General features: G+C 67.2%; 2 protein-coding genes across 2 annotated transcripts; one reads left to right on the forward strand and one right to left on the reverse strand.

The window, feature by feature from the left end:
* Nucleotides 1–1,644: 1,644 nt before the first annotated feature.
* PRAF2 (PRA1 domain family member 2) lies at nt 1,645–4,901 on the forward strand. The gene is made up of 3 exons (XM_075122304.1): nt 1,645–1,856; nt 2,669–2,886; nt 3,908–4,901. The coding sequence occupies exons 1-3, from the start codon at nt 1,678–1,680 to the stop codon at nt 4,045–4,047; spliced, it is 537 nt and encodes a 178-aa protein (XP_074978405.1). The 5' UTR covers nt 1,645–1,677; the 3' UTR covers nt 4,048–4,901.
* A 918-nt stretch (nt 4,902–5,819) lies between these two features.
* On the reverse strand, nt 5,820–15,908 carry CCDC120 (coiled-coil domain containing 120). Its single transcript, XM_075122303.1, is given in 11 exon segments — nt 5,820–6,781; nt 7,362–7,958; nt 9,385–9,486; nt 9,651–9,697; nt 9,699–9,823; nt 10,008–10,064; nt 10,587–10,794; nt 11,911–12,015; nt 12,588–12,712; nt 12,975–13,097; nt 15,528–15,908. Coding segments are annotated over 10 exon segments (1,518 nt in total). The 5' UTR covers nt 13,024–13,097; nt 15,528–15,908; the 3' UTR covers nt 5,820–6,678.
* Nucleotides 15,909–21,495: the final 5,587 nt, after the last annotated feature.

Consider the following 21,495-nt stretch of genomic DNA (forward strand, 5'->3'; position numbering starts at 1 on the left):
TGCCCCCCACACCCACCAACCCCCGCTACAGCACCCCTGCGCCCTGCCCCCACACCCACCAACCCCCACCCTACAGCACCCCTGCGCCCTGCCCCCACACCCACCAACCCCCACCCTACAGCACCCCTGCGCCCTGCCCCCACACCCACCAACCCCTACCCTACAGCACCCCTGTGCCCTGCCCCCCACACCCACCAACCCCTACCCTACAGCACCCCTGTGCCCTGCCCCCCACACCCACCAACCCCCGCTACAGCACCCCTGTGCCCTGCCCCCCACACCCACCAACCCCCACCCTACAGCACCCCTGCGCCCTGCCCCCACACCCACCAACCCCCGCTACAGCACCCCTGCGACCTGCCCCCCACACCCACCAACCCCCGCTACAGCACCCCTGCGCCCTGCCCCCCACACCCACCAACCCCTACCCTACAGCACCCCGGTGCCCTGCCCCCACACCCACCAACCCCCACCCTACAGCACCCCTATGCCCTGCCCCCCACACCCACAACCGACCCCCCCTGCAACCCCACTCGACCGCCTCTTAGTCAACACCCCCACAGACAGATCAGGGCTCCCCACCCCCAGGGGGCAGCAGGGACCCACATACGTATGGGGCAGCGCAGCAGCAACAGATGCGACAACTGCTGGGGCTGGGGTGGGGGCAGCGGTAGCCGGTTGCAGAACAATTAGGTGAGAACTGGGCCGAGGGGGGGTTGGGATCCCGTACCAGGAGCCGGGGAGAGAACCCAGGAGTCCGGGCCCCCAACCCCCCCGCCCCATTCTAACCACTAGACCCCGCTCCCCTCCCAGCACTGGGGAGAGAACCCAGGAGTCCGGGCTCCCAGCCCCCCGGCTCTAATCACTAGACCCCGCTCCCCTCCCAGCGCCGGGGAGAGAACCCAGGAGTCCGGGCTCCCAGCCCCCCGGCTCTAATCACTAGACCCCGCTCCCCTCCCAGCGCCGGGGAGAGAACCCAGGAGTCCGGGCTCCCAGGCCCCCCCCCTCTAATCACTAGACCCCGCTCCCCTCCCAGCGCCGGGGAGAGAACCCAGGAGTCCGGGCTCCCAGCCCCCCGGCTCTAATCACTAGACCCCGCTCCCCTCCCAGCGCCGGGGAGAGAACCCAGGAGTCCGGGCTCCCAGGCCCCCCCCCTCTAATCACTAGACCCCGCTCCCCTCCCAGCGCCGGGGAGAGAACCCAGGAGTCCGGGCTCCCAGCCCCCCGGCTCTAACCACTAGACCCCGCTCCCCTCCCAGCGCCGGGGAGAGAACCCAGGAGTCCGGGCTCCCAGCCCCCCGGCTCTAATCACTAGACCCCGCTCCCCTCCCAGCGCCGGGGAGAGAACCCAGGAATCCGGGCTCCCAGGCCCCCACCTCTAATCACTAGACCCCGCTCCCCTCCCAGCGCCGGGGAGAGAACCCAGGAGTCCGGGCTTCCAGCCCCGCCCCCCACCCCACTCTAATCACTAGACCCGGCTCCCCTCCCAGCGCCGGGGAGAGAACCCAGGAGTCCGGGCTCCCAGCCCCACCCCACTTTTGTTCCGTTCTCCCCGCTGCAGCCTCCAGGACTCCATTTCCCAGGCGGCGCCGCGGCGGGAGGCCCCGGCCGGCGGGCGGGCGGGGGCGGCGCGGTGCATGCCGGGGGCTGTAGTCCCCCCTCCCGCCGGCGCTGAAGATGTCCGAGGTGCGGCCGCCCCCGCTGCGGGCGCTGGGCGATTTCCTGCTGGGCCCCGCGCGCCTGGCGGCCCCGGACCCGCGCGCCCCGCAGCGCTGGAGGAACCGGGTCCTCAACAACCTGCTGTATTATCAGAGCAACTACGGGCTGGGCCTGGGGCTGGCGCTGCTGCTGGGGGGGTGAGCGCCGGCGGGGGGGGCAGGGCAAGGGGGGGGTGCATGCTCCGGGGGGGGTGTCAGTGCAAGGGGGGGGTCCGTGCATGCTCCGGGGGGGGTTAGCGCAAGGAGTGTGGGGCTTTGCATGCTACGGGGGGGGTCAGTGAAAGGGGGGGGTCCGTGCATGCTCCGGGGGGGGGGTTAGCGCAAGGAGTGTGGGGCTTTGCATGCTACGGGGGGGGGGTCAGTGTATGCTCTGGGGGGGGTCCGTGCATGGGGTTGGGGGTCTTGTATGCAGCGGGGGGGTCAATGCAAGGAGTGTGGTGCTTTGCATGCTACGGGGGGGGTCAGTGCAAAGGGTGGAGGTCAGTGCATGTTCTGAAGGGTCCGTGCATGCTCCGGGGGGGGGTCAGTGCAAGGGGGAGGGTCCGTGCATGCTCCAGGGGGGTCAATGCAAGGGGTGAGGTGTAATGCTTGGTGGGGGGTGTCAGTGCAAGGGGTGGGGGGGCCATGCATGCTCCCCAGGGGGTTGGTACAAGCGGTTGGGGGCTGGGCATGCTCTATGCAAGGGGGGCCGTGTATGCTCGGGGAGGGGGTCAGTGCAAGGAGGGAGGGGGCTATGCATGCTCCGGGGGAGTCAGTGCAAGGGGTGGGGGGGCTGTGCAATGCTCTCAGGGGGGTCATTGCAAGGGGGGGCATGCCTGCTCCCCATGGGTTCAATGCAAGTGGTTGGGGGCTGGGCATGCTCCGGGGGGGTGTGCAAGGTGTGAGGGTAGGATCAATGCAGAATGTGGGCGTCCAGACTCCTGGGTACTCACTCTGCCCTGTCCCCACAGGTACTTCCGGCCCCTGCACACCCTGCTTTCTGGCTCCGCCGTGACCCTCGTCTTCGTCGCCTTTGTCTGGGCGGCCGAGAACAAGGCTCCAATTCGGCGCTTCCGGAGCAGCTATCCCGGCGCCAGCCTCCTGGCCGTGCTGGGGAGCGCCTACGGCCTGGTGTCCCTGTTGGGGGGCTCGAGGGTCTTCCTGCTGACAGTCACCCTGCCCATCTCCAGTGAGTCGGGGGGAGGGATGGGCGGCAGGTGGGGGCCTGATGGGGTGTGGAATCTACGGGGTCAGGTTAAGTAGGGCCTGGGGAATGCTGTGGGGCAAGGTAGCACTGAGGAAGAGGGCCAGGTTTGCTGGGGTAGAATTTGGGGGTGGGGACACATGGGGTAGCAGAGATCAGGGAGGTGGGGGCATGCAGTGGGGTTGATTGGGGGAAGTGGGATTGATGGGGGGTGAGTAAAGTGGGGGAGGTTGGGCAGGCCGGGGGTAACACAGTGCATGGACTGGGGGGGGGGGGTCAGATCAATGGGTCACAGGCTGCATACTGGCGCTGGGAGGGCAAAGGGGGGGGGGCACAGCTGCCACTTCCTTGCTGCCAGATCCATGCATGCAGCCCCCACCCTGGAGGGCAGTTGCATTTCCAAGGCCGCCTCGGCAGGGCCGTTCCCGCAGCCTTCCTGCTGCAGGCGGTTGCATCTTCGAGGAACGGCTCCTGCAGCGCTGTGCTCGGGGGCCCTGCTGCAAGCCCCCCTGCCTGCAGGCGCTGCCCGGTGCGCCAGCCTCTTGCGGGGGGCAGCGGCATTGGCTGCATTCCCCCTGCGGCGGCTGTGCCCGGGGGGGCCGCTCCATGCCAGCGGGAGCATCCCTGCGCGCAGCAGGCCCCTGCGGTTTAGCTGCAAGAGCCTTGGGGGCCGTCGCTGCTCGGTTGCATGTTAGAGGCGCATCCACCTAGGCAGACCCCATGCTGCTGCCTCCTTTTGCCAGCGGGCGGGGGCACGGCCCATGTATTCTCACCGCAGCATCCCTGCCTGCAGTCCCCGCCCCGGGGCAGCTTTCGCTGGGGGAGGTTGCATGCAAACGCTCCCTGCACGGCCGATGCATCCGAGCTGCGGCAGGGGGGAGCGACTTGCCGCCTTGCTGTGTCGCAGGACTTGGGTTGCGGGGGCCGGGGGCTGCTCTCAGCAAGTGACGGGGGACGCTTTCAGCCCCCCCACTTTCTCGCTTTCCCCCCCCACCGCCACTTGCAGTGATTCTGATCCACGCCTCCTTTCGCCTCCGGAACCTCAAGAATAAAATCGAGAACAAGATCGAGAGCATTGGGCTGAAGAGGACGCCCATGGGGCTACTGTTGGAGGCGATGGGCCAGGAACAAGAAGCTGGCTCTTAAGGAGCGAGACGGACCCCCCCCCCCCGTCCTTCCCACCAGCCCCTCACCGTTGCCTCGGGCCTGCGCTTCACTACTCTCCTACACGCACACGCTCACTACCATGAAGATGCAGCGTCCCTCTGACTCGAGCCAGGGTCTTGAAGTTGGAGTAGGGGAGGGGATCAGTTATGGCTAACCTGTGGAACTACCTGCCACATGATTTGTTACAGAGGACCAGATAGTTTAGCTGTGGGAGGGGGGCCCTACGGAACTACTTGCCAGATGATTTGATCCCAAGGTCCGAAGACTTTAACAGGGGAGAACAGGCTATGGTTTACATGTGGAACTACCAACCACATGATTTAACCCAGAGGCCTGGAGAGCTTAACAGGAGGAGGATGAACTATGTTTAACCTGTGGAACTACCTTCCACATGATTTGGCAGAGGGGAGAATGGCCTGTGGAACTACCCCACTACATGATTTGGCCCAGCAAGGGGCTGAGAGCTGGGTAATCATTTGAACGACCACGTGTTTGGACCCAGGGGCATGGAGAATTTAGCAGAGAAGGGGGAGTGGTTAGCCTGTGGAACTAACTGCCACGTGATTTGACCCAGGGACCAACCCCCTCGGTCTGTTTACGTAGGCCCTACCGAAATACCCTGTTTGTACAGCAACGAAAGAAACAAGGGGCTTTAACACTGGGAGGGCTGGGGCAGTGGGAGGGGGTGTATTCAAGGGGGACCCCAAGGGGGCACTGAGGACTCAGTGGGATGCTGCATCTGGCGCAGAGTATTTATCCACAACTCCTTCTATTTATTTGAGGAGCAAAAACAACTATTCTAATAAAACTTCTGTGCCATTTCTTGCTATAAATGCTTGCATAGCTTTGAGGGGGTGGGAAATGGGGCCTTTCCCCGCTAGGGGGCGCTGGCTCTAGTCTGGTCCCAGGGTGGGGGGTCTGGCTGGCTCAAGGGTTTATGGGGTGGGGGGGGGTGGGGATGGAATAATCCAGGTTTTCTTTTACCCCATAGCTGGAGGCATTTTTTACTTGGTTTATGTAGGGTCTCCCAAAGCCACTAGAAGGAAATCCAACAGAATTCAAAGTTCTGCTCGAGGAATTATTGGGGGGCAGTTCTCTGGCCTGTGTGAGACAGGGCAAGTCACCCTGGAGGATCACTCTGGTCCTTTCTGATGTGAGATGTCACTGACCCAAGGGCGCATGCTTTTTAACGTTAATCTGTGGAACCCTTTGCCTCATGGATTTCCCCCCGAGGTTTTTAGCAAAGAAAAAAAGCCAGAAGGGCACTGCCAGGGGCATTAGTGGGAGAAGTGGGATCCCCTGGTAATTTGCTGGTTTTGGGAGGGAGCGGGGCAGGCCCCGTCCTGGTGCATGCTGTATGTCCTGCCGGGAGGGGGGCATTTAATGCCCCATTTGGAGGCAGTGAGTGGCTCACGCCCTTGCGTGCTCTCCCATCGTTAATCCACCTGCCTGAGAGGTGCAAGGAGAAGTTCTTCCACCGACCTAGCACTGTCTACACGGGGGGGTTAGGTCGAGGTCACTATGTTGCTCGGGGGGGGGTGTAGATTTTTCACACCCCGAAGCGACATAGTTATACTGATTTAAGTCTGTAGGGTAGACCTGGCCTAAGGACAGTTCACTCCTCTGCGAGCGATCGGCACAGGCTCTCTGCAGACTCAGGCAGGCATCACATTTTGGGACGTTTCTCCCCAACTGGTCGGAAATGCCCTCCCCCCCCCGCCCCTCCCCAGCCAAGCCACCATGCCACAGCCTCGCCTTTGCGCTCTGTATTATACAAACCCCGTTCTGCACCGTGAGCAGTTTGACATTTGCCAAAGAAATTCCCGTTACAATCCACGCGCTGGGAACGGGGCGAAGTCGAGGTCCAGAGCCCGTCGCATGCTGGTGCCCGTCGCTACTAACACGTGGATCATGGGAGGTGTGTGGGGGGGGACCTGGGAGGTAGAATCCCACCCCCCACCCCCCGCCTGCCAGTTCCCCCTAAATAAAATCCAGCGGGAAAAGGAAAAAAAAGTGACTTTCTTCTTGTGTGTAACTTTTAAAGGAAAATCCACCGGACACCGGCCAGGGCTGGAATGTCAAGAATTTGAGTTCGTTTCCTAATTGAGCCGGACAGGAGGGGGGGGCTGTTTTGGGAGGGGCTCACTGGATGGGGGAGGGAAGGGGAGCATCTGTCTCAGTTTGGGGAGAGGGATGTGGTGTGGGGGGTATGGCCAGACGCGGGGGAGGGAACATGAGGGGGGTGTCAGGGAGTGGATAGGTGTTGGGCGGGGCGGGGGGGGTGTCTGTCCAGACTTTTAGAAAGGGGAGGGTTGGGGGGGGGCAGTTACTCCCAGTGGGAACAGGAATTCAGTTGGTGGCTGATTTCCCAGCCAGGACCTGTCCCCCATATCTGAATGTGGGCAGGGGGGAGATTGAGGTTGCTGGGGGGGGGGTCGTCTCAGCCCATGGGGGGCTGAGCATCCGTGCCCCACACCACCCTAGCGGGGGGGCCGTGTGACTCTCCCCCCACATCTAATCCGCCTGATGCCACACACACCCCCGTCCAGCAGGGGAGCGTCCCCCCATGTGAGATTAACCCCTGGCTGTCCCTGCCTCCCCACATGGAGGTCAGACCAGCGTCCCTGGGGGGTGTCTCTCCACATCCAAGGGGGGCCCCAGGCTGGGGGAGGGGGCACCAGGTCCGTCCGGGTAAAGGAGGTCTGCGAAGGGTCTGCCGGACAGAGGCAGAGACAGAGACAGACGTGTGGGGTGGGGAGACAGATGTGGGGGGAGAGATGTGGGGGGAAGAGAGAGAGAGAGAGAGAGAGAGAGAGAGATTAGCCAGAGGAAGGTGCAGGGGGGAGATGGATTAAGTCATAGCAGAGAGAGTCACCCTTCCCCGGACGCCTGGGTCCCTACTTGCTGCCCCCTCCCCACAACTCCAGGGAGCAGAGCCGGATGCCTGGGTCCTTTCCTGCCTCCCCCACCAACACCGGGGTCCCCCGTGCCCCAACCCTGCAGCTAAGTCAGACACCTGGGTCCTTAACGCCCCCCCCCCCCACACCCACACACCTCTCGGACGCCTGGGTCCTTTCCTCCAACACAGCCCATGCAGGTGGGGAGGGGGGGAAGCTGATGAACGGCCGACGCCCTAGCAAGAGACGCATGAGCCTCCCCCGCCCCCAAACAACCCCCTCTGGCTGGCGTACCCCTGCTGTGGGGGAGAGATGGGGGGGCTGATTCTGAGGGGGGGGTGGGTCCCCTAGCCCCCAACCTTAACTCAGGGCTGCCAGACCCCCCGACGCCCATACCTGCCCTGCAGCGGCTGCCCAGCGTAGCTCAGCGAATGGGGCAGGTAGCCCCCCGTCTCCGGCCGGGGGTGGGGTTCGGGCCAGCCACGGGGGGCCCCCCCTCTCCTGTCCCGGGGCGGGGGGGCCCCCCCCGCTCCGCCGGCGTTCCGCAGGTACCAGTTCCGGAGCCCCTCCAGGGCCAAGGCTTTGTGGACGGCCCGGGGCGGGCGCTGGGGGGCCGGGGGCGGCGGCTGGCTCTGGGGAGGGGGCCCGCAGGACTTGGCGCGCCCTGCCCGGCGTGGCAGGGGGCTCTCGGGGTACCCCCAGCCGGGAGGCGGGGGGGCATCGCGGCGCGAGAGGTGGGCTCCGGCCGGCGAGCAGTGGGGCTCCAGGTAATAGTCCAGGAGGATCTCGGCGTATGGGGGCCGGGGGGGGCCACGGAAAGGAGGGTCTTCGGGGGGGGCTCCCCGCTCGATCAGGGCCTCCGAGCTGTTACTGCGGCGGGTTCGGGCGGCGAAGGCTGGGGGGGCCCGGTCGGCGCTGGGGTCCCGGCTGGGGGGGCCGAGCTGGGAGTCCTGGCTCCCCGACCACTGACGGGTGGCTGGGGGGGCGTCCGGCCTGGGGGGAGGGCACAAAGAAAAGGGGGGATTAGTGAGGGCAGGCACCCCAAATTCAGTACCACTGCCTCCAAAGTGACCCCCAGAGCCCCCCCGATTCACCCCCCAACCCCAAAGCCCAACGTCACGCCCCCACCTAGACAGATCCTGCCCAACTCCCGCTAAGCAGGACGGGAGACCGAGGGGTGAAGCGGAGACGCCCGGGGGGGGGGGTCGCTGTGCTGCGGGGGTCAGGTGCGGGGCTCGGCAGACGGCGCTCTCCCCAGGCAGGTCTGGGCACTGTGGTGCACCATGGGGCAGGGGGTCGCTAGGGGGCGCTCTCCCCCAGGCAGGGCCGGGCGGGGCCCCAGGCGGGGCACTAGGGGGCGCTCTCCCCCGGGCAGGGCTGGGGGGGGCACTAGGGGGCGCTCTCCCCCGGGCGCTGCTGGGCAGGGCCCTGGGGAGGGGGGGTCGCTCTCCCCCGGGCGGGGCTGGGGGGGGCGCTAGGGGGCGCTCTGCTCCGGGCGGGGCCCTGGGGAGGGGGGGGCGCTCTCCCCTGGGCGGGAAACGGGAGGGGGGGCGCTAGGGGGCGCTCTCCCCCGGGCGGGAAACGGGAGGGGGGGCGCTAGGGGGCGCTCTGCTCCGGGCGGGAAACGGGAGGAGGGGTCGCTCTCCCCCGGGCGGGGCTGGGGGGGCGCTAGGGGGCGCTCTGCTCCGGGCGGGGCCCTGGGGGGGGTCGCTCTCCCCCGGGCGGGGCTGGGGGGGCGCTAGGGGGCGCTCTGCTCCGGGCGGGGCCCTGGGGAGGGGGGGGCGCTCTCCCCCGGGCGGGAAACGGGAGGGGGGGGCGCTAGGGGGCGCTCTGCTCCGGGCGGGGCCCTGGGGAGGGGGGGGCGCTCTCCCCCGGGCGGGGCTGGGGGGGGCGCTAGGGGGCGCTCTGCTCCGGGCGGGGCCCTGGGGAGGGGGGGGCGCTCTCCCCTGGGCGGGAAACGGGAGGGGGGGCGCTAGGGGGCGCTCTCCCCCGGGCGGGAAACGGGAGGGGGGGGCGCTAGGGGGCGCTCTGCTCCGGGCGGGAAACGGGAGGAGGGGTCGCTCTCCCCCGGGCGGGGCTGGGGGGGCGCTAGGGGGCGCTCTGCTCCGGGCGGGGCCCTGGGGGGGGGTCGCTCTCCCCCGGGCGGGGCTGGGGGGGCGCTAGGGGGCGCTCTGCTCCGGGCGGGGCCCTGGGGAGGGGGGGGCGCTCTCCCCCGGGCGGGAAACGGGAGGGGGGGGCGCTAGGGGGCGCTCTGCTCCGGGCGGGGCCCTGGGGAGGGGGGGGGCGCTCTCCCCCGGGCGGGGCTGGGGGGGGCGCTAGGGGGCGCTCTGCTCCGGGCGGGGCCCTGGGGAGGGGGGGGTCGCTCTCCCCCAGGCGGGAAAGGGGAGGGGGGGCGCTAGGGGGCGCTCTGCTCCGGTACCTGACGTGGCTCCCGCTGCAGATGGTCCGGGTCAGAACCGGGGTCGCTGGGACGCTCCGGCCCTCAAAGCTGGACACGCTCCGGGGCAGGGTCCGACTCGGGCTGAGGGGGAGCAAACAAAACCTGAGACCAGCTGGGATGGGGGGCTGGGGGAACCCCACTGGCTGGGGGGCTGGGTAAATGGGGGGAGTGGGAGGCAGCAGGGGAGACCAGGGGTGTGAGAAGCGGGTTGCGGGGGGGGGGGGGGGACTCTGGCCTGTACCCACCTGGTAGGGCTGGCTAGCGAGCTGCGGCGGCTGGCGGCCCCCCCCCCCCAGCTCCGTGGGGGGCCCTCGCCAGCCAGGCCGGCGGTCGGGGCTGCCGGACACGGCGCGGAGGTGATCCCGGCTGCGGGGGGACGAGGGGCCCACCTTGGGCGGGTGGAAACCGTGGGGGTCGTCTGGGGGAGAGAACGCAAGGCAAAGGGTGGAACCCAGGAGTCCGGGCTGCAAGCCAAGCTGTCCACCCCACCTGCACACTGTCCCACCACACCCCACCGGTCTGAGGGCCCCACCCCCCCCAGCACCAGACCCCACTCCCCTCCCAGAGCCAGGGAGAGAACCCAGGCATCCTGACACACTCACTGTTCTCGTGACTGGCCGATTCGGAGAGGGAGCTGTTCTCGGAGGTGAACGCCTCATCTTGGGGAATGGAAACCGGGAGATGGGTCAGTCCCCTATAAGCCCCCGCCGGTGCCAGCCCCCCCCCCAAAGTCTGCAATCCCCCCCCCTTAACAGCCTTGGGGGTGCTGGAACATCCCCCCCTTCTGAAAATCTCTGGCATGCTGGCGGTCACGAATGCAGCGGGGGCAGTGAGGGGGAGGCCGGGGGGGGTCAGGGGAAACTGAGGGGCTTGGCGGGGGGTCGGGGGACAGGAACTCAGGAGGGGTGATGAGGGAGAAGAGGGGTGTCCGAGGGGCTAGGGGGCCATCTGGGAAAGAAAGGGGGCTGTGAAGGCATTTGGGGGGGGCATGGGGGTATCCAAGGGACTATGGGGGTGTCAGGGAGACAAGGGGGCCTGTGGGGGCGTTCGGGGGGCTCTGGTTCTCAGGGTGTGCCCCATGGGGTCAGGCCCGGGGGGCTCAGGGACGGTGGGGAGGTCCAGAGTGAGGGGCCCGGAGATTTCGGGGGGTTGGGATGCTGGGATGGGGGGGGTTCTCTCACCGTGCGCTCCCCGGGGCGCCCCCAGCCGGGCCCGCGTCTCCCCCAGCTGCCCCTCCAGCTCCCGCAGGCGCTGGGCGGCCTCGGCCTGGACCTGCCGACGCCGGCGACGCTGCTGATCCGACAGCTCCGGGGCCAGGGCCAGGCGCCGTGCGGCCTCCACCACCTGCCGCTGCACGGCCAGCTCCCGGCGCAGCTCCCACGCCAGCGCCTGGGGGGGACGGGGGTTAGAGACTGCGCCCCCCCAGCCACAGCCCCCCCCCGGCTCCCGGCACAGCTCCCACGCCAGCGCCTGGGGGGGACGGGGGTTAGAGACTGCGCCCCCCCAGCCACAGCCCCCCCCGGCTCCCGGCACAGCTCCCACGCCAGCGCCTGGGGGGGACGGGGGTTAGAGACTGCGCCCCCCCCCAGCCACAGCCCCCCCCGGCTCCCGGCACAGCTCCCACGCCAGCGCCTGGGGGGGACGGGGGTTAGAGACTGCGCCCCCCCCCAGCCACAGCCCCCCTCGGCTCCCGGCACAGCTCCCACGCCAGCGCCTGGGGGGGACGGGGGTTAGAGACTGCGCCCCCCCCCCAGCCACAGCCCCCCCCGGCTCCCGGCGCAGCTCCCACGCCAGCGCCTGGGGGGGACGGGGGTTAGAGACTGCGCCCCCCCCCCCAGCCACAGCCCCCCCCCGGCTCCCGGCGCAGCTCCCACGCCAGCGCCTGGGGGGGACGGGGGTTAGAGACTGCGCCCCCCCAGCCACAGCCCCCCCCGGCTCCCACCGCCCTCCCGGCTCCCGGCACAGCTCCCACGCCAGCGCCTGGGGGGGACGGGGGTTAGAGACTGCGCCCCCCCCCCCAGCCACAGCCCCCCCCCGGCTCCCGGCGCAGCTCCCACGCCAGCGCCTGGGGGGGACGGGGGTTAGAGACTGCGCCCCCCCAGCCACAGCCCCCCCCGGCTCCCACCGCCCTCCCGGCTCCCAGCGCAGCTCCCACGCCAGCGCCTGGGGGGGACGGGGGTTAGAGACTGCGCCCCCCCAGCCACAGCCCCCCCCGGCTCCCACCGCCCTCCCGGCTCCCAGCGCAGCTCCCACGCCAGCGCCTGGGGGGGACGGGGGTTAGAGACTGCGCCCCCCCAGCCACAGCCCCCCCCGGCTCCCACCGCCCTCCCGGCTCCCGGCACAGCTCCCACGCCAGCGCCTGGGGGGACGGGGGGTTAGAGACTGTGTGCCCCCCCCACACCCAGCCACAGCCCCCCTCCCAACTCCTCCATAGCCCCCCTTCCCCAAAAGCCCACCCCCTCTTTCCTGTCCCCCCCAGCCCCGCCCCCCCAGGCCCCTCCTCACCTCAGCTCCAGGTCCCCGGTGGGTGGGCACCGCTCTTCTCCGGACGGGGTGGGGTCTCTCCCCCGGCTCCAGCGGGTACTCGGGGGGCAGCTTCCCTGTCAGCTCCTGGGGGCGGGCGGGGGCACAAGCCTTAGGAGAACAGCCTGCTGTCGCTATGCAGCTAATGGCAGAAGATAACAACCTACTACTGCCGGAGGGGAGGGGATGGAGAAGGAGAATAGCCTACTATAGGTATGCGGCTAACAGAGCTGCACCGCACGACAGGTTGTGGGTTCAGATCACGCTGGAGAGGAGGATGACAACCCACTGCCGCTGATGGGGGGAAATGGAGAGCAACCTACTCGAGCAACACAGCCAATGGGGTCACGCCATTAAATCTAGGGGCAGCATAGGGAGCCGCTCCAGGTTGTGGGTTCAAATCCTGGGGAGGGCTGGAGACCATGGATAGCAACCTACTACTGCTGATGGGACAGAGCAGGATAAGAGCCTACCATGCCTGTGCAGCTCGCGGCATGGCTCCCTCAGGTCTAGAGGGGACGGTCCAGGTTCAAATCCCCCTTGGCGCTGAAGGGGGAGAGGCAGAGAAGGATAATAGCCTACTATAGCTATGCAGCTACCAAGGCACAGCGTTAACTCCCAGGCAGGCCTGGAGCGCGGGGGGGGTCCCGGATACTCACGGCCTCCTGCAGACAGAGCCGGCGCAGCTCGGCGACCCGCAACCCCAGCGCCTCCCGCAGGCCCCACTGCCGCTCCTGCAGCTCCTGCAGCCGCAGCCGCAAGCCGGGGTCCCGCCCCAGGGCATCTGCGCGGGGGTGGGAGAGAGGAGACGGGGGTCACAGCTGATGGGGGTGGGGGGGGGGGATGGGGAGGCGTCGGAGTTGCAGGGAGGAGACAGGAGGATGTGGGGGTCACAGCCAGGAAAGGGATATGTGCGGGGGGGGAGGCATGGGCAGGCTGGGGAGTTCTGTGGGGGTGGGGTCGGGCAAGGTAAGGGCTGGGCGGGGTCAGGGCAGGAGGGGGTCCTTGGGGGCGGGGCCAGGGTCCTAGGGGGGTGGGGCCATTACCTGCTGAGCTGTAGCTGGAGGAGGTGATGAGCTGCCCTTTGACCTCCATGCTGGGGCCAGGGGGGCAGCGCGGGGGGGCCGGGTCAGGCCTGGCTAAGAGCCATGAGCTCCCATCCCCAACGTCTGTGGGGGGAGAGAGAGAGAGAGAGATGGGGTGAGGGGGACCCAGGGCACTTCCCCTTGCCAGGCCGCTGCCCCCCCCGCGTACAGCACCCCACTGGCTCCATCCAATCCCTCCCCCGAGCCAGCCAGTCCCCACCCTGGGGCCAGTGCCCCCTAGAGGGCAAAGGCCCCATTCCCGCCTCCCACTACTAGTCCTCTCCCTGTGATGGTCAGGGGGGTGGGGGGGAATCTAAGGCCTCGGACCTGGAAAGAAAGGAGACAAATTCCACTAAGAAACATCCAGGAGGTTTCTGGGCAGGTCCAGGGAGAGAACCCAGGAGTCCTGGCTCCCAGCCCTCCCTGCTCTAACCACTAGACCCCAATCCCCTCCCAAAGGGAACATGCCATATAATCTCTGCCCCACCCCCATCACACAGGACCCTCCAATGGCAGAACTGCGGGGGTGTCCCCCCCTCCCACAAAGGGACCAGGGGGAACCAGACCTCTGTAGGGTGCCTCACAGCCCCAAAAGGGCTGGGGGCAAGATTGACAATAGGCCCCGCCCCAGCTCTCCCAGCCCCCCAGAGGTGGGCCAGGGACCCAGGTGTCCAGACCCGTACCCCTAAACGCCATCACAACAACCTTAGCCCCTGAGGGGCGTCAGGAGAAATGGGGTCCGCGCCTCCCAGAACTGCCCGCCAGGCTCCAGCCCAGGGATGGGGGGAGGGAGAGAGGGATTTGGAATGGGGACCCAGGTGTCCGGGAGGGGAAGGGGTCCTGGGCAAGTTGCTCAGGATCCTCAATGGACAGCAGCGAATTCCTGTTCCGTGAATGGTTCTTGTCCACAGCCCCTAGGCTGGGCTGGCAGGGGGCTGCGGGTCGGGAGTGAGGGGCACCGGCAGGGCTGGGGGGGCCCAGGGCTGGGCTGGCAGGGGGCTGCGGGTCGGGAGTGAGGGGCACCGGCAGGGCTGGGGGGGCCCAGGGCTGGGCTGGCAGGGGGCTGCGGGTTGGGAGTGAGGGGCATCGGCAGGGCTGGGGGGGGTGGGGGCCCAGGGCTGGGCTGGCAGGGGGCTGCGGGTCGGGAGTGAGGGGCACCGGCAGGGCTGGGGGGGGCCCAGGGCTGGGAGTGAGGGGCACCGGCAGAGCTGGGGGGGTGGGGGCCCAGGGCTGGGCTGGCAGGGGGCTGCGGGTCGGGAGTCGGGGGCACCGGCAGGGCTAGGGGGGGCCCAGGGCTGGGAGTGAGGGGCACCGGCAGAGCTGGGGGAGTGGGGGCCCAGGGCTGGGCTGGCAGGGGGCTGCGGGTCGGGAGTGAGGGGCACCGGCAGGGCTGGGGGGGCACCGGAAGTCCTTGCGACACCCCACACCGGCACGTCACAGCGTCTGGCCCCTGGGGCTCGTCTGATTCCGCAGCCCCAGCTCGGCCCCGGGCAGGACTCGACAGGTCCCCTCCTGGGATCCTCACAGGAGCAACTTCCTGCTAACACCTTCAGCGCTGCCCCAGCCCGGGAGCTTCCGCCCCCACCCCCACTAGAGAACCCAGGAGTCCTGGCTCCCAGCACCCCCAACCCCCTTCCAGAGCCAGGGAGAGAACCCAGGAGTCCTGGCTCCCAAGCCCCCCAGCTCTAACCCACCAGCCCCCACTTCCCTCGCAGAGCCGGGGAGAGAACCCAGGAGTCCTGGCTCCCCTCCCAACCCACCAGCCCCCACTCCCCTCCCAGAGCCAGGGAGAGACCCCAGGAGTCCTGGCTTCCAGACCCCCCCCCCCCACTCTAACCCACCAGCCCCCACTTCCCTCGCAGAGCCGGGGAGAGAACCCAGGAGTCCTGGCTCCCCTCCCAACCCACCAGCCCCCACTCCCCTCCCAGAGCCAGGGAGAGACCCCAGGAGTCCTGGCTCTCAGACCCACCCTCCCCCTCTAACCCAGCAGCCCCCACTCCTCTCGCAGAGCGGGGGAGAGAACCCAGGAGTCCTGGCTCCCAGCACCCCCTGCTCTAACCCACCAGCCCCCACTCCCCTCCCGGAGCCAGGGGGAGAACCCAGGAGTCCGGGTTCCAGTTTCCAATCCAGAGGTGATCCCCAAGCTCAGCCATTAACCCCACTAGCCACGTCGGAGTTAAGAGCACGGGGGGGGGGGACTAAGTTTTATTGTGTTTAGGGGGGGCGGATGAGGGGAGGGGCAGTTCGGTGCTGGGGAGCGGAGATCAGCAGCCGACCCCACCCCCATTGCAATCAGGAGTGACTCCGGAGTGACCCCGGGGGGACTTAGATCAGCCCCCCCCCCACTCTAACTTTGTTCCACGAGACGAAAACACACGAGTTCGCGGCTCTGACCCCCGGGGGGGGTCTCCTGGGGGGCTGGGATTGGGGGGGCTTTTCCCTTTGCCCCCCCCTTTTCAGGGTCTGGGGGGGGCTGTTTCCCCCGCAAGCACAGCGGCTGGGGGCAGGACTCACCTGGGGGGCGGGGGGGCGCGACGAGCCCCCCCCCCACGCGAGCCCGACGAGCTGGGAGCGAAGTGCCGCGATCCGGGGCCACGGCAGGGAGTGGGGGCGGGGCCGCGCCTTTAACCCCTGGCGCGCCGGGGCCGGGCCACGCCGCCAGGTACAGGCCACTGGGGACACACACACACTCCCAGGGACAGGCCACCGGGGAGACACACACAGCCAGGGACAGGCCACCGGGGGGGGGGACCACACCGCCAGGTACACACACAGCCAGGGACACACACAGCCAGGGACACACACACACTCCCAGGGACAGGCCACCGGGGAGACACACACAGCCAGGGACACACCAGCCGGGGGGACACACACCCAGGGACAGGCCACCAGGGAGACACACACAGCCAGGGACAGGCCACCGGGGGGGGGACCACACCGCCAGGTACACACACAGCCAGGGACACACACACCCAGGGACACACACACACTCCCAGGGACAGGCCACCGGGGAGACACACACAGCCAGGGACACACCAGCCGGGGGGACACACACCCAGGGAGACACACACAGCCAGGGACAGGCCACCGGGGGGGGGGGGGGGGGGGACCACACCGCCAGGTACACACACAGCCAGGGACACACACACACTCCCAGGGACAGGCCACCGGGGAGACACACCAGCCGGGGACACACACCCAGGGACACACACACACTCCCAGGGACAGGCCACCGGGGAGACACACACAGCCAGGGACACACCAGCCGGGGACACACACCCAGGGACACACACACACTCCCAGGGACAGGCCACCAGGGAGACACACACAGCCAGGGACAGGCCACGGGGGGGGACACACACCGCCAGGTACACACACAGCCAGGGACACACCAGCTGGGGACACACACCCAGGGACACACACACCCAGGGACTGGCTGCCTGGGACACACCTGCCGCTCCCGGACACACACACCCAGGTACACACCACCCAGGGACACACACAGCCTGGGACATGCAGCCAGGGACACGCGCACCGGGACACGCACCCAGGGATCTACACACCAGCTGTGACACACACAGAGATCTCCACATGCAGAGTGAGACACAATCCACCCAGAGCTCCACACAAACTGATACACACACACTTCTCTCTCCCTCTCTCACACAGATACACACTCACGTACACACAACACAGACCCATACAAGGTAACAGATGTACACACCAGGCAAATACACAGAGCAGCACACACTGCACCTACACACACACAGACCAACACCTACACCAGGTAACACAATAACACACTACCACATCAACACACGCTAAAGCAACAATTCAACACAAAACACACGGACAGTAACACCACACCAGGCAATGCCCGCTCCAACGCCCCACAATCTCACACACAAAACAATACAGCACGACACACGCACACCCAATAACACCTACACAAGGTAACACACTCTGACACAGAGACACACCAACACAACACACACACAAGCAGGGTAGCCCACACTCCAACACACCGACACACAATCTCCGGAGAACCCCGGCGTCCAGCAGGAACTGCAGGGGTTAAGCAGTCCCGCGCCCTGGCCCATGCCCTGGACTGAGGGGCTCCCCCCCACGTATTTGGGGACCCCCGGCCCGGCGGCTGCGGGGGCTGGCAGGGCCTGTTTGTGCTGCCCCCCGCCCCATGGTGCAGGGCCGGAGGGGGCATCCCACACATTCCTGGCTGCGGCCTGGGCAGGTACAGAGCGAGGGGGGAGGAGGTGCCCCACAGCACAGCCCCATTGCACAGCACAGCCCCACTGAAACCACCCCACAGTGCCCCCTGAGGCTCCACACAGCCCCACTGAATTCACCCCACAGTATCCCCTGCCCAGCCCTCCACCCCACAGCCCCCCCCCCCCCATCCAGTGCCCGGCCCTGACTGCCAGGAGAGAGCGCCCCCTGCTGGTATCCCTCTATTGTGTTCCTACCTGGTCCCCCACCCAGGGGCTGAACCAAGCAGCCCCCCCCCATAGCACAGGGCTGCCCCCAGTGCCAGCAAAGATTTGCTGACGGGGTTTGATGCCAGAAAAGCCGGAAAGGATCTGTGTGAAATTCACCCCTGGACTCACCAGGGTTTCCTGCTCAAGGAAACTGTTTGGGATGCTGGCCCCCAGAAAACGGAACCCCCACCCACAGCGGGGTGTTTCCCTTTCAGCAGCTGTTCCCCAGTCGCCCCCCCTCCCCAGAGGTGGCTGCATCTCAGCGCCGGGCGAGCCATTCCTGTGCGGCGTTATGTGAGGCTGTTCCCCAGCTGTCCTGCCCCAGAGGTGGCTGCATCTCAGGGCTGGGCGAGCCCTCCCTGTGTGGTGTTGTGTGCGGCCTTTTCCCAGCTGCCCCATCCCAGAGGTGGCTGCATCCCAAAGGTGGCTAAATGGTCCCTGTGCAGCTGGTTCCTGGTTGCCCCGCCCCAGAGTTAGTTGCAACACACCCCGCCAGCTAATTACGCAGCGTACGTTCCCTCCTCTCTCAAAGGCACAAGGACACCGGTGGCACCAGTCGGACGGGCCTCCTGCATTCCAGAGTCCCGGCATAACCAGCCCAGGAATGAATCATCTATCAGAAGCCAGCCAGGACTCCTGGGTTCTCTCCCCGGCTCTGGGAGGGGAGCGGGGTCTGGTGGTTAGAGCAGGGAGGGCTGGGAGCCCAGACTCCTGGGTTCCTACCCTGCTCTGGGAGGGGAGTGAAGTCCAGTGGTTAGAGCGGGAGGGTGGGGCTGGGAGCCCGGACTCCTGGGTTCTCTCTCCGGCTCAGTGCAGGGAGGGGCGTCTGTCCATTTTCCTGACTCTCATTAAAATTGGGATTAACAACTCGGTGGTTGCTGGTGCAATCAGCTGACTCCAAAGCTGCTTAGGGGGCCAGGGACAATCCCTGAGTCAGGGCCTGGGCCCCTCCAGCCCCCCTCTGGCCTGTGCATATCGATGGGGGGGCCCTCTTTCCTCTTTGGCGCTGCAAGGGTTAAAATGCCCCCTGCCCCCAGAGACCTCGGCCAGCCCCGCTGAGTGAGGAGAGGTGCTGGGCCAGGGAGATTCAGCAGCAACCTCTCCCTGCAGCACGAAGTTGGTCACTCTGCCATGCAGTCAGGCCAAAGCACTGCTAACCCCCCCGCCCCAGGAACCCAGGAGTCCTGGCTCCCAGCCCCCACATCCCCCAGCACTCACCACTAGACCCTACTCCCCTCCCAGAGCCAAGGAGAGAACCCAGGAGTCCTGGCTCCCAGCCCCCACATCCCCCAGCACTCACCACTAGACCCTACTCCCCTCCCAGAGCCAAGGAGAGAACCCAGGAGTCCTGGCTCCCAGCCCCCGCCCCAATCTAACCACTAGACCCCACTCCCCTCCCAGAGCCGGGGAAAGAACCCAGGAGTCCTGGCTCTCAGCCCCTCCCTCCCCCCACTTTAGCCCATTAGCAACTCAGCATCAACTGCCCCCTGCCCCTGTTTCCAGTTCAGGTTACCCTCAGATCAGCCACCCCAACTGCCCCTGTCACCGGACCAGAGCCCTCGCCGGACGCTGAGATGCAGCCACCTCTGGGGCGGAGCGGACGCACAGGGCCTCAGGAACACGTTCCAGCTAAGCTCTGCCAGTCCCCCCAGCACAGCACCCACCTGCCCTCCAGCCTGCTCCCAACCCCACGGTGTCCCCCAGCGCCTGGCCCTTATCCCACTCCACACATACCCCACTGAGCCAGCCAGTCCCCTGCTGTGGGGCTTGATGGGAGCCGATGCCCCCTGGAGGGGACAGGCCCCAGGCCCCATTCCCTGCCCCCCTGAGCCAGCCAGTCCCCCGCCCTGGGGCTGGATGGGAGCCGGTGCCCCCTAGAGGGGACAGGCCCCTGCCCCATTCCCTGCCCCCCTGAGCCAGCCAGTCCCCCTATAACCTATTTTCCAGGGGGGTCTCTCTTACCTTTCCTCTCTGGAGTGCGCTGTTCTGCTTCCTGGATCGGTGGATGCACAACCGCCCTGTGTGTGAGTCAGGCCCCAGTCCAGAGGTGCAAGGGGGGGTCCCCAAGCTTCCCCCCCAGCCCCCCCTCCCTGGTTTAATCCATCCAGCTGGTTCCCGGATCCATCCCAGCTCTTTTTCTGCTGAAACTGCCCAGGCTACACCTCCCCTGCGCCTGTTTCACACCCTCCCTGCTGCCAACAGGCGGAGGAGGGAGGGAGGGTTGTACAGTCGGACAGTTGCTGGCTGGTTATTGAGCATTGGCAAATCGGCTCCCGATGCAACACCGACAGAGACACATTGCCCAGGCCGGGGGTAGCCCCCCCCCCGCACAGGCCGGCCGGGTGTAGCTCACACACACACAGCGTGTGTTGTCATTCGAATTCGCCTGCTCCAGGGGTTAACCCTTGGGGCGCTGGAGGGAATGGAGGGGGCGGGGCCCGTTGTGACGCAGAGATTGGCTGTAAGGGGGGGGGGCTGTAAGGGGGGTACACACACCACAACACAGACAGGCAGACCGTGTTGACCGACACACACCAGGACAGCTGATACACAGAGGCACAGTCACCTCCTCCCCCCCGACGACTGGCAGACACAGAGATGCACAATCCCAACCTCCCCTCACACACACACAACGGATACACAGGTAGACAATTGCCCACACAGATGCGCAGTCACTGTGACAATTGATACACCCCGAGAGACAACTGCACCCACCGTCTGACACACAACCAGAGCCGCACCATCGTACGCACACCATGGCAACCGATACACCCAGAGATGCACAGGCCCGCCCATACCACGATAGCTGATAGACACAGCGATGCACAGCTGAACGCACAGCATGACAGCTGATACACACGGATACCTAATGGCACACACCCTGACAACTGACACATAAACAGGCAAACACAATCACACACACATCCCACCAGAACGGATACACACACAGACACACAATCGGACACACATGATGACAACTGATACCCACAAAGAGCTACACAATCACACCATGGCAACTGATATGTAGAGATGCACAATCACACACACACACAATCTTGCATGCACAACAATGACTGACAGGTGCACACACTCGCACGGCAACAAGTCTCACCCACAAACCACTACTGACAGAGACACACGCGTGGACGCAAGCCCCCATGCCGCTGGACACACCGGCAGACTCACAAACACACATGTGCGAACAGAGAAGGGGGCTCAGCCCAAGGGGCTTACGGGGGGGACCCCCGAAAATCCACGTGAGGCTTTGTGCCTGTCCCCCCATGTAACCCCAGTCAGAGCCCAGCGGGGCCTAGGCAAGTCCAGGTCTGGTAACAGCAACCCCTGCTGGCCAAGCCTAGAACTGCAGCTACCACTGTACCCCATACGGATCTAGGGGGCCCCTGCGGGTCGGGAGTGAGGGGCACCGGCAGAGCGGTGGGGGGGGCCCAGGGCTGTGGGGGGAGGGGGGCTGCGGGTCGGGAGTGAGGGGCACCGGCAGAGCGGTGGGGGGGGCTCAGGGCTGTGGGGGGCAGGGGGCTGCGGGTCGGGAGTGAGGGGCACCGGCAGAGCGGTGGGGGGGGCAGAGCGGTGGGGGGCAGGGGGCTGCGGGTCGGGAGTGAGGGGCACCGGCAGAGCTGTGGGGGGGGGGCAGAGCGGTGGGGGGCAGGGGGCTGCGGGTCGGGAGTGAGGGGCACCGGCAGAGCTGTGGGGGGGGCAGAGCTGTGAGGGGCAGGGGCTGCGGGTCCGGAGTGAGGGGCACCGGCAGAGCGGTGGGGGGGGCAGAGCGGTGGGGGGCAGGGGGCTGCGGGTCGGGAGTGAGGGGCACCGGCAGAGCTGTGGGGGGGGGCAGAGCGGTGGGGGGCAGGGGGCTGCGGGTCCGGAGTGAGGGGCACCGGCAGAGCTGTGGGGGGGGGCAGAGCTGTGGGGGCAGGGGGCTGCGGGTCGGGAGTGAGGGGCACCGGCAGAGCTGTGGGGGGGGCCCAGGGCTG

This window comes from Caretta caretta, chromosome 23, assembly GCF_965140235.1.
Source record: "Caretta caretta isolate rCarCar2 chromosome 23, rCarCar1.hap1, whole genome shotgun sequence".
Lineage (NCBI taxonomy): Eukaryota > Metazoa > Chordata > Testudines > Cheloniidae > Caretta > Caretta caretta.

Excerpts from the sequence above, each read along its gene's own strand:
- PRAF2 (XM_075122304.1), top strand. The coding sequence starts at position 1,678 with ATGTCCGAGGTGCGGCCGCCCCCGCTGCGGGCGCTGGGCGATTTCCTG. Across the intron at positions 1,857-2,668 it reads CTGGCGCTGCTGCTGGGGGG|GTACTTCCGGCCCCTGCACA; the intron begins GTGAGCGCCGGC and ends CTGTCCCCACAG. Across the intron at positions 2,887-3,907 it reads AGTCACCCTGCCCATCTCCA|TGATTCTGATCCACGCCTCC; the intron begins GTGAGTCGGGGG and ends CGCCACTTGCAG.